This window comes from Sturnira hondurensis, unplaced genomic scaffold (genome assembly GCF_014824575.4).
Source record: "Sturnira hondurensis isolate 20B ecotype Veracruz unplaced genomic scaffold, ASM1482457v3 Scaffold0024822, whole genome shotgun sequence".
NCBI classification, from domain to species: domain Eukaryota; kingdom Metazoa; phylum Chordata; class Mammalia; order Chiroptera; family Phyllostomidae; genus Sturnira; species Sturnira hondurensis.
In genome coordinates, this window is record NW_028097453.1 from 6,029,945 (window position 1) to 6,043,436 (window position 13,492).

Genomic DNA, 13,492 nt, shown 5'->3' on the forward strand with positions numbered 1-13,492 from the left:
TTTTAGCAATACCCATGTTTCTGTTATTTGAAAAGAAAGATTTTTAATCTTTATGTTTTTATATTTTTTGTTCAATAATTTTCAAATTGTAACTGAAAATAAATTTTAAAACATGTATTATATAAGTATAATAAATGCAAACTTGCAGTGTTCTTAATTAAAAAAAAAAAGAAAATGTATTATTTGCCCAGCACTCGTCTACGTGTTGTTTCAGAATTCTAGTGATTTAAGAAATTGCACAACATACAATAGTTTGCCATACCGTTTCAGTGACAGGATCTGTGGCCTGAAAGGACAAAAATGGTGCCAAGTCTCCTATTTTTTCTGCTCCCCTGGTGCCAATCCGATTCCCTTCAGGTGTGGTTGTAAACCAGGTGCCTACGGGAATCTCCACAGGAGTCACCCTTTGAACAACGTCTGTGGGAGGTTCATGGATTTCATTCTTATGCAACACTGTTGACTGATTTTTGTGACTTCTGCCTGTGGAAGTTCAAGTAAAATCAAACACAACAATAGAAATACATCAATTATATAAATTGTTCGCTGTTTTGATTCAGTGTAAAGACACTGTGGCATAAAAATTATAAGCAGTATTCATCAATTACATTATTTCTCTAATGATAAAAATACCAGGTTATGAATATCTTAATCTTGGCACTTGAACCTTGGCTGGATTCTCATCACCTCCTTCCAAATGTACACACTCACCTAGAGAGCTCGCTGTCTATGACATAATACCTATTCTGGTCAATTTCTGTATACCTCTGGGTCTTGCTTATATTTCCCTGGATCCCAGACTTTTGGTTTTGTACTATGGGTTTTATTTTATTATATTTTATTTTAAATCCTCACCTGAGAATATAATATGTTTATTGATTTTAGAGAGAGAGGAAGGGGGTGGGGGGGGGAGAGAGAGAGACAGAGACAGAGAGGGAAACATTGAAACATCGATTGGTTGCCTCCTGTACGAACCCTGACTAGGGATTGAACCCACAACTTTTTGGTGTATGGGACAATGCTTCAACCAACTTAGCTACCTGCCCAGGGCTGGACTGTAGTTTTAAAGCCTACTTTTTCTTCCCATGTATCTGTCAAGCTTTTGGACTCCTTTAACTTACTGGACTCTAGCATTTTACTAGATTTTTAACCTTTCATTCCCCTGAGTTTGTCATTTTATCAGTCATAGATAGAAAACATCTTTCTTCAGTCCTGAATCCGAGGAACCTTATCAACCAGGTTCAATTCCCTTGGCCTCTCATCAGGGGACTTGTACAGTTGAATCGCTATGTTGATAATAAAATGATACATATCCCCCATCCCTCCCTGCCACCATCCACGTGGAACAGGAAAATATAACTGAAGATACCCTCATGAAAGCCCATGAATAATGCTTCTCACCCTCCATCAGGATAGATTTATTTACTCTATTGGTATGAACAACAGTGAATAATCTACAGATGAGATTTGCCAGCGTTTCCAAGCCTCAATCCAAGTCACCTTAGACCCAGAAACAATTTTCTAGCAAAGAGAGAAAAGGACTGTTAACAAGAAAGATGCTTCAGTTTCACACCATCGAATATGTATTAGGGCATGAATCTCGGCCCAGGAGGAAGACTCAGCCAATGGTGGGGACCACAGAAGACGGGTGCATCAGGCTAAGACTTTCCATTGCTGTGAGGTCCATTTTGGACACACATGGGTTTCTAGACCATCAAACAACAAGACAGACAGACCTGTAAAAATCACTTCGAAGGAAGCTCAGAGAGCCAAAATGGCAAAAGCAATGAAGGAAAGGTTTAAAAACTCTTATACATGTTTAATGGGAATTTTAGAAGAGAAAAAAATGGATGAAAAACAGTATTTGAAGAGATAATTACTGAGAACTTTCAGAATCAATGAAAAATAACAATCTACTGATTCAAGAAGCCCCATGTATTCTCACTTGAGTAAACAGAAAGAAATCTACAAGTTCAATTATACTGAAATTTTAATGAAACTATTTTGAAAGCAGTAAGAGTATCTTCAAAGCAACAAGTACACCGACCGCCAACTCCTCCTCCACAACAACACGGAACCTAAGAAGAATATGGAGAATCGCTGTCAATGTACAAAAGACCTGTAGACCTGGAATCTATACCTACTGAAATTATCTTTCAAGAATGAGAACAACATAAAGACATATTCAAAAATATCTGCTATACAACAAATACACTAAAACCTCCAGTTAAGAGATAAATGTGTCGTAATGAATTTTAGAAATATCTACCTGTACACTGCTCACAAGGGCTGCATTTAAACATAAACCATAGAAAGCAAAGCATGGCAAAGTTACACTGGCAAAGTATTAAACAATATCTGGTATAGCTATAATAAAATAAGCAAGATAGAGCAAAAAAAATCCTAGAGTAAAAAGTCACTACACGGTTATAAAAAGTTAAGTTTACCATGAAGATATAACAATTCTAAATTTTAAGTATCTGAAACCATGTCCTCAAAAGACATAGAGGAAAATCTGACAGGATTATTAAAAATACACATTTAGAAATAAATAAAGAAAGATTAAATTATAAGGAGGACAACACTGAGTAGACTTCTATCGTCAGGAATTTAAATATTTTTATCCTGAATAAATTGACATAGTAGATTAACAATTCTGTGAGGATACAGAATAGGGTCTGGCAAATTTTGATATGTGGGGCAAATATGGCCTACTGTCTGCTTTTGTACAGTTTATCTAGTACTAATTCTTTTTCTATTTCCACATAACTTTAAAAATTAAGAACATTACTTTGTGACACATGAACATTACATGATATTGAAATTTTACTGTCTACAAAGAAAGCTTTATTGGAACATAACAGAGTATACTCATTTGATTACATATTGTTTATGGCTAATTATATGGTACAATGGCAGAGTTCAATAGCTGTGACAAAGACCATACTGCTCACAAACCTCAATTAAATACTATCTCGCTCTTCACAGAAGAGTCTGCTGGACTTCGATACAGACTGAACCACACGGCGAAGGTCAGTCTAACAGACACAAAGAGAACCCTGCACTCAGTGCCCACAGGACATGGGCTCTTGTCAATCACAGACACAATTTTTAAAAACCTGACCATATAAGAGGCTATATCATGTTTCAACAAATTTCAAAGAATTAATTAAAATCATTTTTAAAAATCTAGAAATACTTCATAAGCTCAGAAATTTAGAAACTAAAAAGAAGTCCTAGTGATAATTAGAAAATATTTAGAGCTGAAAATGATGAAAATAGTAAATATCACTTATTGTGTGGTGAAAGAAGCACTTCCGGAACGACAAGTAAGAACCTTCGGAAATCCACTTTTCTACAAAAAGAACGAGAACACTTGAAAAAATGATCAAAAACAGTCTTTTTAAGAACTCTGGAAATAGACCAAAGAATTGTAACAATCCGAGGAACCATTTAAGAAAAACAGCTGAATCTCAGTAAGAACAAGTGCTTCGTGGGGTTACAACCTGCTGTACCCCCACCTCCCCCCAGTTCCCTAGGGCCCTTGAAAACTGGTAAACCCCAAGTCACAGTCGCTGTGAAAACCAACAGTCCAGCAGCCACTGGCGGAGGCAGACGGGCTTGAAATCCTCCCTCCAAGCCCCATGCCCACAGAACCGTGCTTGTTTGACTGGTCCGAACACTCCCTGAAATCCTCCCTCGGACCTGCGTCAGAGCTCACTCGCTGTGAACAGTCTTTTCCCGGGACCTCATGGAAACAATCAGTGGCAACTGCTTACCGTGTGGCTGCCCGAAGCAACAATAATCGTTGGGGCAAACAAGAAACTGACCAAAACATGTTAAAGGAAAACCTAGAGCATGAGATGTCCATCGGGGGCTTTGGAAAGTTCTGACATTTGCCTGGGAATCTAGAAGCCACCTGCACCTGCAGGGCTGCACTCGTGCCCAGAAGCCTCCCCGCTGGCTGACCTTGAGTCTAAGGCTAGGGCGTAAACTTCCGGAGCGGTGACCGTGCCCCAGGGAACGCACAAAGCCCCTTGGTGGAGGCTGGGGCACTCTGGTCTGAGGCACGTAGGGAAATCTCTGTCCAGTCATTAGCTGGTCAGTGAGCTAAGTGAGCAGAGACTGTGAGGGCCACACAGGACAAAGGAAACAGATTTAACAGAAGGGGTCCAGGATAGTCTCTAAACAAACAGCAGTAACAACAAGGAGAGCAGTCCCCGGGGGCGAGGACCTTATTTCCAGAACTGCTACAAAACAAAAACAGGGAAAAGAAAAGAGTTCGGCAAGATTTCAGGATACAATCTCAATATAGAAAAACTCAACTGTATGAGATACACTGTCAATGAACAATCCAAAAATAAAATTAAGAAAATAATTCCATTTATAATAATATTAAGAAGAATAAAATATATAAGAAAAATTAAACAAGTATAATCACTGTAAACTGAAAAGTCCAAAACAACATTAGACAAAATAAAGGCTTAAACAAGTAGAAAGACACACCATGTTCAGGACTTATAAGACTTAATACCATATGGATGGCAATTCTCAAAATTTATTTAGATATTCAACAGAATCATCATAAAAATCCCAGTTGCCTCTTTTGCAGAAATTAACAGGCTAATTATAAAAGTCCAATAGAAAGGCAAGGTTCCTATAATAAACAAAACAATATTTTAAAAGTAAGACAAAGTTGGATGACTCCCACTTTCCAATTTCAAACTTACTGCAAAGTTATTGTAATCAGGACAGCAAGAAGTTGGCAGAAATAGACATATACATATCTGTGGGATAGAACTGAGTCCAAAAATAAATGCTTACCTTTACGGTCAACTGATTTTGACTACAGCATCAACCAATTCAAGAGGGTGGGGGGTGAATCATCATTTAACAAATATAAAAGTATAAATGCAGACTGCTATCTCATACCATATACAAAAATTAAATCAAAATGGATTTAAAACCCAGATGCAAGAGCTAAAGCTATAAACTCTTAGAAGAAGACAAAGGAATAAAGCTTTGTGACTTTGGGTTGTGCGATTCTTTCTTAGAAATGATCTTAAAAGCACAAGCAACCCAGAAATCCAGATAAACTGGACTTCGTCAAAATGGACACCATCAAGAAACACAACCCGCAGAATGAGGGGCAACATTTACAGATCAGACATCTGATAAGGAACTTGTCTCCCCAATACAAAATTTGGGAAAATGATTCAAGAGACATTTCTTCAGAGAGGATTTACAAACAGCCACTAAGTGCATGAGAAGATGGTCAGTATCATTCACCATTAAGGAAAGGCAAATCAAATGAAAAGAGATGTCGCTTTACACCCACTAGAATGGCTACAGATAGACAGTAACAGCGTTGGCAAGGATGTGAAGAAATTGGATCCCTAAAATTGCTAATTGGATCCCTCAAAACTGGCAAGAATACAAACCAGGGCAGCTGCTTTGGAAAATGGTTCGCCAGGTCCTTAACAGGGTTTCTGCCAAACATCGAGTTACTACGTGACCCAGCAATTCCACTCCTAGGTATCTACTCAAGAGAAATGAAACTGTATAGCCATTGTAATTTCCCCAAAGTGGAAACAACCCAAATGTCCATCAACGGATGAATGAAAAACAAAGTGTGGTCCACACATACAATAGAATATTATTAGACAATTACTTGACCCAAACAGAGGACTGATATACGTTCTGATGTAGATAACTACCTTGAAAACATTACGCTAAATTAAAGAAGCCAGTGACAAAGGCCACATATTGTACGTTTCCATTTCCATTAAATGTCTAGAATATTTAAATCCGTAGGAACAGCTCTGAGGTGCTGAAGGAGAGGGAGAGGAAATGGGGCCGCTGGTTTGGGGGAGGAGAGCAATGCAACTGTTCTGCACTCAGACACGACGGCTGCGTAACTGTGCATTCGTTAGAACTGTTCACTTCAAAGGACGACTATCATCGTCTGCAAGCTCCATCCTAATAAAGCTGGCACTGAAGCAGCACTCATGGGATGAAGCTAGCGCTGCACACTAACGCACTTTATAGCTGCAAATACTCATACAAGGAAAGAAGAGAGACTAAAAATTAGTGAACCGCCTTAAGGAGACAAAAAGAACAGCAAAATAAACTGAAAACAAATACACGAGAGACTTTCTGGTTTTGTCACCTAGGTAGCAACAACAGATTTGTGACTTTCTCCTCTTTTCACTCTTGAAATCGTACAAAGCAATAAGAACAATGAAAAGAATCCCCAAAATTACATTGGTAGAAAAACTAGGGAACTCCTCAAACCCCAACTGAACTACCCAAACTAGAGCCAAAAAGCAAGTCCACACACACAGCTGTGGACGAGCAACTGAAATGAACAGATGTAGGTAAACGGAGCTGTTCCCAGATCTCGGAAGTTCCCAATAGGCCACCCCCCAAAGGACGGATCCCATCCCAGGAGAAACTTGTGCGGGCAGTACCTAAAATCAATAGAGCTGGGTCCTGAATGAAATAAAGGGGAAAGGCTTGGAATGTGCCAGGGGTATGGGTAGGGTTGGTCCTTTCACGGCAGGTTTTGAAAGCACTGGTGAAGTACAACCTCTAAAAGTGGATGCATCTAAGAAAGCAATTTAAAAATGGGCAAAATATAGCAACAGACACCTGGGTGCTGGGGGCAGGGGTGTAAACTGGAACTGTGTCAGGACAGCAGGTTTGTCCTTTAGATTACGGCCAACACAGCTGACTTACCCAACTGTCACCCACCTTTGCTTCCCCCACTGGTAGTGCTCATATCCTGAGAAAANAGCTGGCACTGAAGCAGCACTCACGGGATGAAGCTAGCGCTGCACACTAACGCACTTTATAGCTGCAAATACTCATACAAGGAAAGAAGAGAGACTAAAAATCAGTGAACTGCCTTAAGGAGACAAAAAGAACAGCAACTAAACCGAAAACAAATACATGAGAGACTTTCTGGTTTTGTCACCTAGGTAGCAACAAAAGATTTGTGACTTTCTCCTCTTCTCACTCTGGAAATCGTACAAAGCAATAACAACAATGAACAACCCCCCCCCCCCTCCAAATTACATTGGTAGGAAAACTAGGGAACTTCTCAAACCCCAACTGAACTACCAAAACTAGAGCCAAAAAGCAAGTCCACACACACAGATGTGGACGAGCAACTGAAATGAACAGATGTAAGTAAACGGAGCTGCTCCCAGATCTCGGAAGTTCCCAATAGGCCACCCCCCAAAGGACGGATCCCATCCCAGGAGAAACTTGTGCGGGCAGTACCTAAAATCAATAGAGCTGGGTCCTGAATGAAATAAAGGGGAAAGGCTTGGAATGTGCCAGGGGTATGGGTAGGGTTGGTCCTTTCACGGCAGGTTTTGAAAGCACTGGTGAAGTACAACCTCTAAAAGTGGATGCATCTAAGAAAGCAATTTAAAAATGGGCAAAATATAGCAACAGACACCTGGGTGCTGGGGGCAGGGGTGTAAACTGGAACTGTGTCAGGACAGCAGGTTTGTCCTTTAGATTACGGCCAACACAGCTGACTTACCCAACTGTCACCCACCTTTGCTTCCCCCACTGGTAGTGCTCATATCCTGAGAAAAATGTCGAAAGTGTCACACTGAGCTGAGGGCTAAGTCTAGTCACTGAGATACCGGGGGAGGCCCACTGGGGTGGGGGTGGGGAGGCCCAGGGGACCTGGAAATATCTTCCCTCCCTGATGAAGAGAGACACTTGAAGGCTCTTGTGCTTGCCCTCCTTCCTGCCTGCTTTGGGAGTTACTACATGAGGACCCCCTGCCTGGAGCTGAGGTGGCCTTGCAACTTCGAGGAAAATGTCAAGCGAACACAGAGATGCTCACTCGGAACCTTGACGTTGATTTGCACAATCAGCCCCGAAAACGGCAGCCCCGGCGGCAGAGCTGGGCTGCACGGGCGTACGTAATGGCGCAAGACTACGTTCCTCATTTCTTATGAAGGGAACAAAGCAATTCATGTGACTGCATTTAAAATCATACATACATGTGAATATTATGATTGTGGTCATAAAAGAGCGCAGAATAATAATGACGATCCTGAACCTCTACCGAGCACTTGACCTCTGAGGTTCACTGCTGGGAGACTTCCTGCGGTGGTTACCTTTCTTTGTGAGGACAGTCTCCGAAGGCCCTCTTTCTGGTTTTTGCTGAGAACCCGAGTCCATCAGGTCTCCACTGGGGCGGCTTGTGGGGCGGCTGGCAGGAGCACACACGGGCCCTGAATCCGGACTGCTGCTCACAGCGCCGTCTGCAAAGAGAATCTGAAGGACAAGCTCAAGACCAGCATTCTCGGAAGCAGGGAAGAGCCCAGTTAACAATGAACGTGGTGCGTTAAACTGAAATTGGTTACAAAGGACCAAAGAAATGCTATTTGTAGACCTCCAGGCTCAGCATCATAAAGTGAATGACAGAAGGGCTGATTCGGAGCTCAGAGACAAAAGCTTTATAACCAGCCTAAAAATACTACTTTTCCCATTTACCTTCTGTGCTACTTGTTCTCATTTCCTGTTTCTTATTAGATTGACTTGTTTTATGTTTTTTCCTTATTCATCCTTCCCCTGTGGTAATTGGGAAATTATCCACTGTTTCGATTTTTCTAACGACTACATTTAAAACTGTATCACACATTTAAAGGTTTCGCTTCTGTCAGTATCTATCTAGTACGTGCAATATTTAGAGGCGCTGTCGATATACAGTCTACCGAGGACCAGTATTTATAGACTCCCAATGAACAGGACAAGAATGGCCAGTGTGGCTACCAAGAAGTCCAATGTCTACCTTGACTCCTCCGTGGGTAACTGGTTTCCTCGGGAAGCTTTGGGGTCACCTACCAGCACGGTCCTTACATCGCACTATGATGTACTGAAATAATCTCTCAACAGTTAGTATCCTTCCTGACTGGCGCTCAGTTGTCCTATTTAACCCAAAGTATTGCTTTTTTAAGCTCCGGGAACATTCACTAGATTATTTCTTTCATTATTCTCACTATTTTCTTCTTCCAGGAGTCCTACCACACAGATCCCTTCTCCATGTCTCCTCCTTCCTCTCTAGCCCCCCCCCCCCAGTGTTGGTTTTAGTAACAACTGTTACTTTTTTCCCACAGCAAGTTTTTTTTAATACCATTTTTTAAAAAATTGGTGGGGGTTTTTAGATTTTATTTATTGATATTTAGAGGGAAAGGGAAGGAGAGAGGGAGAAAAATATCAATGTATTATTGCCTCTCGCGTGTCCCCTGCTGGGAACTGGCCTGCAACCCAGGCATGTGCCCTGACTGGGACTCAAACTGCAGTTCTTTGGTTCACAGGCCTGCGCTCAAACCACTGAGCTACACCAGCCAGGGCCCATGGCAACTTTTAAAAACTGTTATTTTATGGACTGGGAACCTCTCAAGTCTCTGCCTGTATTACTTTTACTCACTTTCAAGTTTTTTTAGTTAGGCTATTTACTCTTATTTTGAGATGGCATGCATTTAATTTATTGAATGTTGTGCTTTGCTTTCCTGGGGTTGGTTTCTCTCCCAAGCTGAGGGTGCTCGGGTGCATGGTCCTGGCTCCCACCGAGAACTCCCATCCACTCCTGGCGCGCTGTCTGCACAGAGGAGCCTGGCCCCAGGTTTCTGGGCGGGGTGGAGCAGGCACGTGGCTCCTGGTACTATAGTTTCGGGTTCCTGCCCTCAGGTAGCAGTGAGTTACCTGGCGAATGGCCCTGATTTCGGAGTCCAGAGCTCCATCTGTGAAACGGCTGTGTTAAAACCCCCATTTTCTAAATTTTGCTGCGGGTTTTTAAAAATAAGTTTTAGACTCTGAATTTGTTTCTCCATCAGTTAATCTCATCGGACTTGAATTTTCTAGGAATTCTCCCAATCTTCTGTTCCACTGACGATCCAGTTTGTTGTTCTTTAGTACTGTTGTAAATTATTTAAAAGTATTTTTCTATTCCGTTAAGGTGCTTTGAGAGGGGGAGAAGGTAAACATGGTGCTCTGTCTGTGGCCATGGATCACAGGCACACGGCAAGTTTGTGTCCTGTGTGGCACAGATAACAATGTGTTTCTTCTAACTATGCTATTCTTTATCTGTCGTTTTTGACTGTCATTCCGTTTTCAAATGAGTCGCTCCTCTTCTATGCCACACTATTGTTCCTTACCCATCGCCTCTGCATTTTACTTCGCAGCAGGAAAGAGTGATCTCTCTCACATGCTCCCTTACCTGTGTGGATCCGTCCAGCATGTACTTGACCACGGTGCCCTGACTGGTGATGACCCTCGAGGCCTCCTGCTCCGCCGGGGGCATCACCGCCCTGTAGAACTCGTAGTGCTTCCCCTTCTGGGGGTAGCTCTGTCGGATCACTATGTCCCAAGTGGGCTCCTCACCGATAACATACTTATCTTAAAGGGAAAAAAAAGCCGTACAGTGAACTGGGCAATGCTGAGTGGCTGGGATTTTATCTCCCTGCTCAGTTTTTCATTCTTTGGTCTACATGTAAGTAATCGGGCCATTTCCATATAAGACCGATGGCCCAGAGTCCTGGCTCTTTGCTGCCTTTGTCACAGTGAAATGTGTAAGTAAGGTCCTCTACAAGCACTTGCTTCCAAGGCACCTTCTCCACGTGTAGGCCATTCTCTCTAACGAAGGCCGGGACATCACAGGGCAAAACGAGGGAAGCAGCAGAGTGTGCTGTTTCAGACGCTCCCTTTCCTGTCGCCCGTGACAAAGCTCTCCCAGCTGCCCACGTTGCTCCCCGAGTGTCCCCTGCTTGCCTGGAGCCCCCCGGGGAAGTCACTCGCTCAGGCCTGCCCTTCCTAAATCACGCATCATCCTTCAGACGTAATGTGATCCCTGCGTCTCCAACCAAACGCAGATTTTTCTCAGGGTGCTACTCTTAGAGTTGCAGTCAAGGAGAAAGGCACATATGACATTCAAAGGAAAGTACTATTTTTGAGACTTTCTGGCAAACAGTAGCTTCCAGGTTTCTGTTCATTGAATAATTTCCTCTTCTCAATTTAGAAAGTAGTTTATTAACCTGTGATGGTTGAATTTCAAGGACTAGATCAAGTTGGTGGGAAAATATTTTGGAACGAGGGCCTTTTATGATACCTCCTCAAGGGGCGGAAATAACATACATTTACTGAGATATTCCTATATGTTAAATGCTCTAGGCATGTATTTTATTTAGCCCACCTTAACAACCCTTTAAGGCAGACATTTTTATTTTCCATAGTTTTCAGATGAAAAAACGGAGTTCTGGAAGGGTTACGACCCCTCCGAGGTCACGCAGCCAGTAAGCAGCAGAGCTGGGATTCGAACTGGGCCCCAATGCTCAACCGTTCGCTTCTGCTCCACAGACAGCCACTGCTACCACCTCCGATGTGAGGACGGAAACCAAAGACCAGAACACTACGTTACAGATTAGAAAGGATTTTCTCACTTAATACTTATTAGCAGTCTCTTTAGTATATGACATTGTTTTACAAATGAAGAAAGTCAGGGGGAGACGGGCTGTGATTTGTCCAAGGTCACTCAGGCAAGAACTCAAGTCTAATCTTTCTTCTTAGGCCACGTGGCCTTCTCTCCCTATGTGCAAGACAGACTCTGATGAAGGCGCTGCTACTCTGTATTTACGTTGCAGTTAAGTTCGGGCTTGACTTAGAATATAATATATGACAGATTTTTAAACGATCATGTGTTCCAGGCACAGTCATCATTAACCACATTGTCTACCTAGACAGAGGATGAAAACATCAGACTATAACAAAACTATTAGAAAAGACAGGCAAAACAAGTATGAAGTTGGGGTTTGATAACAGGACAAAAGCAAAGTGTCCTTGAACTTGAAAGTATCCCTCTTAGTACACTGACAGCATCTTCAGCCTCGGAAGACGCCTGGTGGCCATAAGGCTCAGCAGCACCCACAGTGGGTCGCATCCTGGAGAACCTGGACCCCTAGGAATGCTTGGAAATAGAAAAAGAGTCCACAGTCTATTTTTAGTAACATATAAAGCCCAATGAAAAGCAATATTGAGACAAAGAAGATCATTTACAACATTTAGTTTCTTTTCATCTGCTTGGCAAGTAAATACAACATTAAATTATTTTCAACAGGTGCACCCTTTTTCTTTGATAGATACACTTTTCGAATATAAGGGTGCACATAAGGGAATTATAACAAAGGCACCTCTGGCTGTGACAAAACCAGGGCCACTGCCGTAACATGAAGTTACCAGAAGAAAAAACACGGCCCAGTGACAGCAAGTAATCGAAAGGGCCACAGAGCTGGTTAGAACTCAAGTCCTAGTTTAGTGTTTGCTTTGTTGCCTCTCCCTACTTCTACAACGATAGTGGGTCTCCATTTAAATAACATTCATATTCAAGCACCAATGTGGATGGCACATCAGATTAATTAAAGACATTCTACTTGTACTTATTTATTCATTTTAATAGGTTAGGAGCCATGCACAAAATCGATAGATATAACCGACTATGAAAGTATATACTGACACCCGGGAATCAGACAGGTCCCCTTCATCCATTCCACCTGCGCTGATCTCAGTGTCCTCAGTTCGGTCTCACCAGCAAGCCCCACACCTTTGTCCCTTTGCAGAGGCAGGGAGACAGGGCTGCCTGACGGTCCTTAAGAGCACTCGCTTTGCCGTGACTGGACCGGGAATAGCATTTTATTGAAGATTTCTGCCACTTAGGACTTGAGTGGTCTTGGGCAAGGTACTGAACCTCCCGAAGCCTCAATTTCTTCATTGTGTAAAGAGGAGTTATTAGGCCTTAGCTTATAGTAGTTGTATTTTGTTATATCTGGTAAGTTCTTAAGTGCCTAGCCCAGAGTGAGTGCTCAGAAATGGTTGTTAATATTATTACCCTACTGCGTTCATTATCAACAACAAGTATGTGTAATTGTCAGGAAAATTCCCCATCTGAATGGTGACTTAACTGTTTTCAATATGACTTTTTGCCCTCCGCCTCCCTGCCCGGCCCCAGGCAGCTCTCACCTGTTGACTCATGCCCTATGAAGGTCACCAGGAGCCCATTGGGGCAGGACACGTTGAGGTTTTGGAAGGTGGGAACAAAAACAGTCTCTTGTACAACAGGTTCTGGTTCTACTTCTTCCTGTAAATAATTTAACACGTGAGTGGTGGCTCATCACTTCATAAATGAGCTGCTGAGGTATTATGCCTAAGCAAGAACGTGCTGAGGGCACAGAATATGACTCGCCCAGGAGCAGTGGGCCCTGCAAGGGAGCCCATAAAAATGGCTGCACCCTTGATGCAATTTACACCCTGCTTGTAGAAGGGCACACGGATATGTGACACAGTTAAAGAATTGAGCCCCGTGGTTGGTACATCTTTCCTCAGAAAAGGGGGCTATCAAAGTTGATGATGATACTTAGGAAAACATCCTAGAGGATTCAGGGCTTGAAAGAGGCCTTGAAAGACGCTCTGTCTGCGT

General features: G+C 42.4%; 1 protein-coding gene across 1 annotated transcript in view; it reads right to left on the bottom strand.

Annotated features, from left to right (window-relative positions):
- The window catches only part of SPAG17 (sperm associated antigen 17), a 191,490-nt gene that overhangs the window by 48,534 nt on the left and 129,464 nt on the right, over positions 1-13,492 (bottom strand). The window contains exons 27-30 of the mRNA XM_037038896.1: positions 13,036-13,153; positions 10,244-10,422; positions 8,139-8,298; positions 263-480 (exon numbers count right to left, since the gene is read on the bottom strand). Of these exons, the coding sequence (XP_036894791.1) occupies positions 263-480; positions 8,139-8,298; positions 10,244-10,422; positions 13,036-13,153 (675 nt within the window). The remainder of the gene's footprint in view (positions 1-262; positions 481-8,138; positions 8,299-10,243; positions 10,423-13,035; positions 13,154-13,492) is intronic.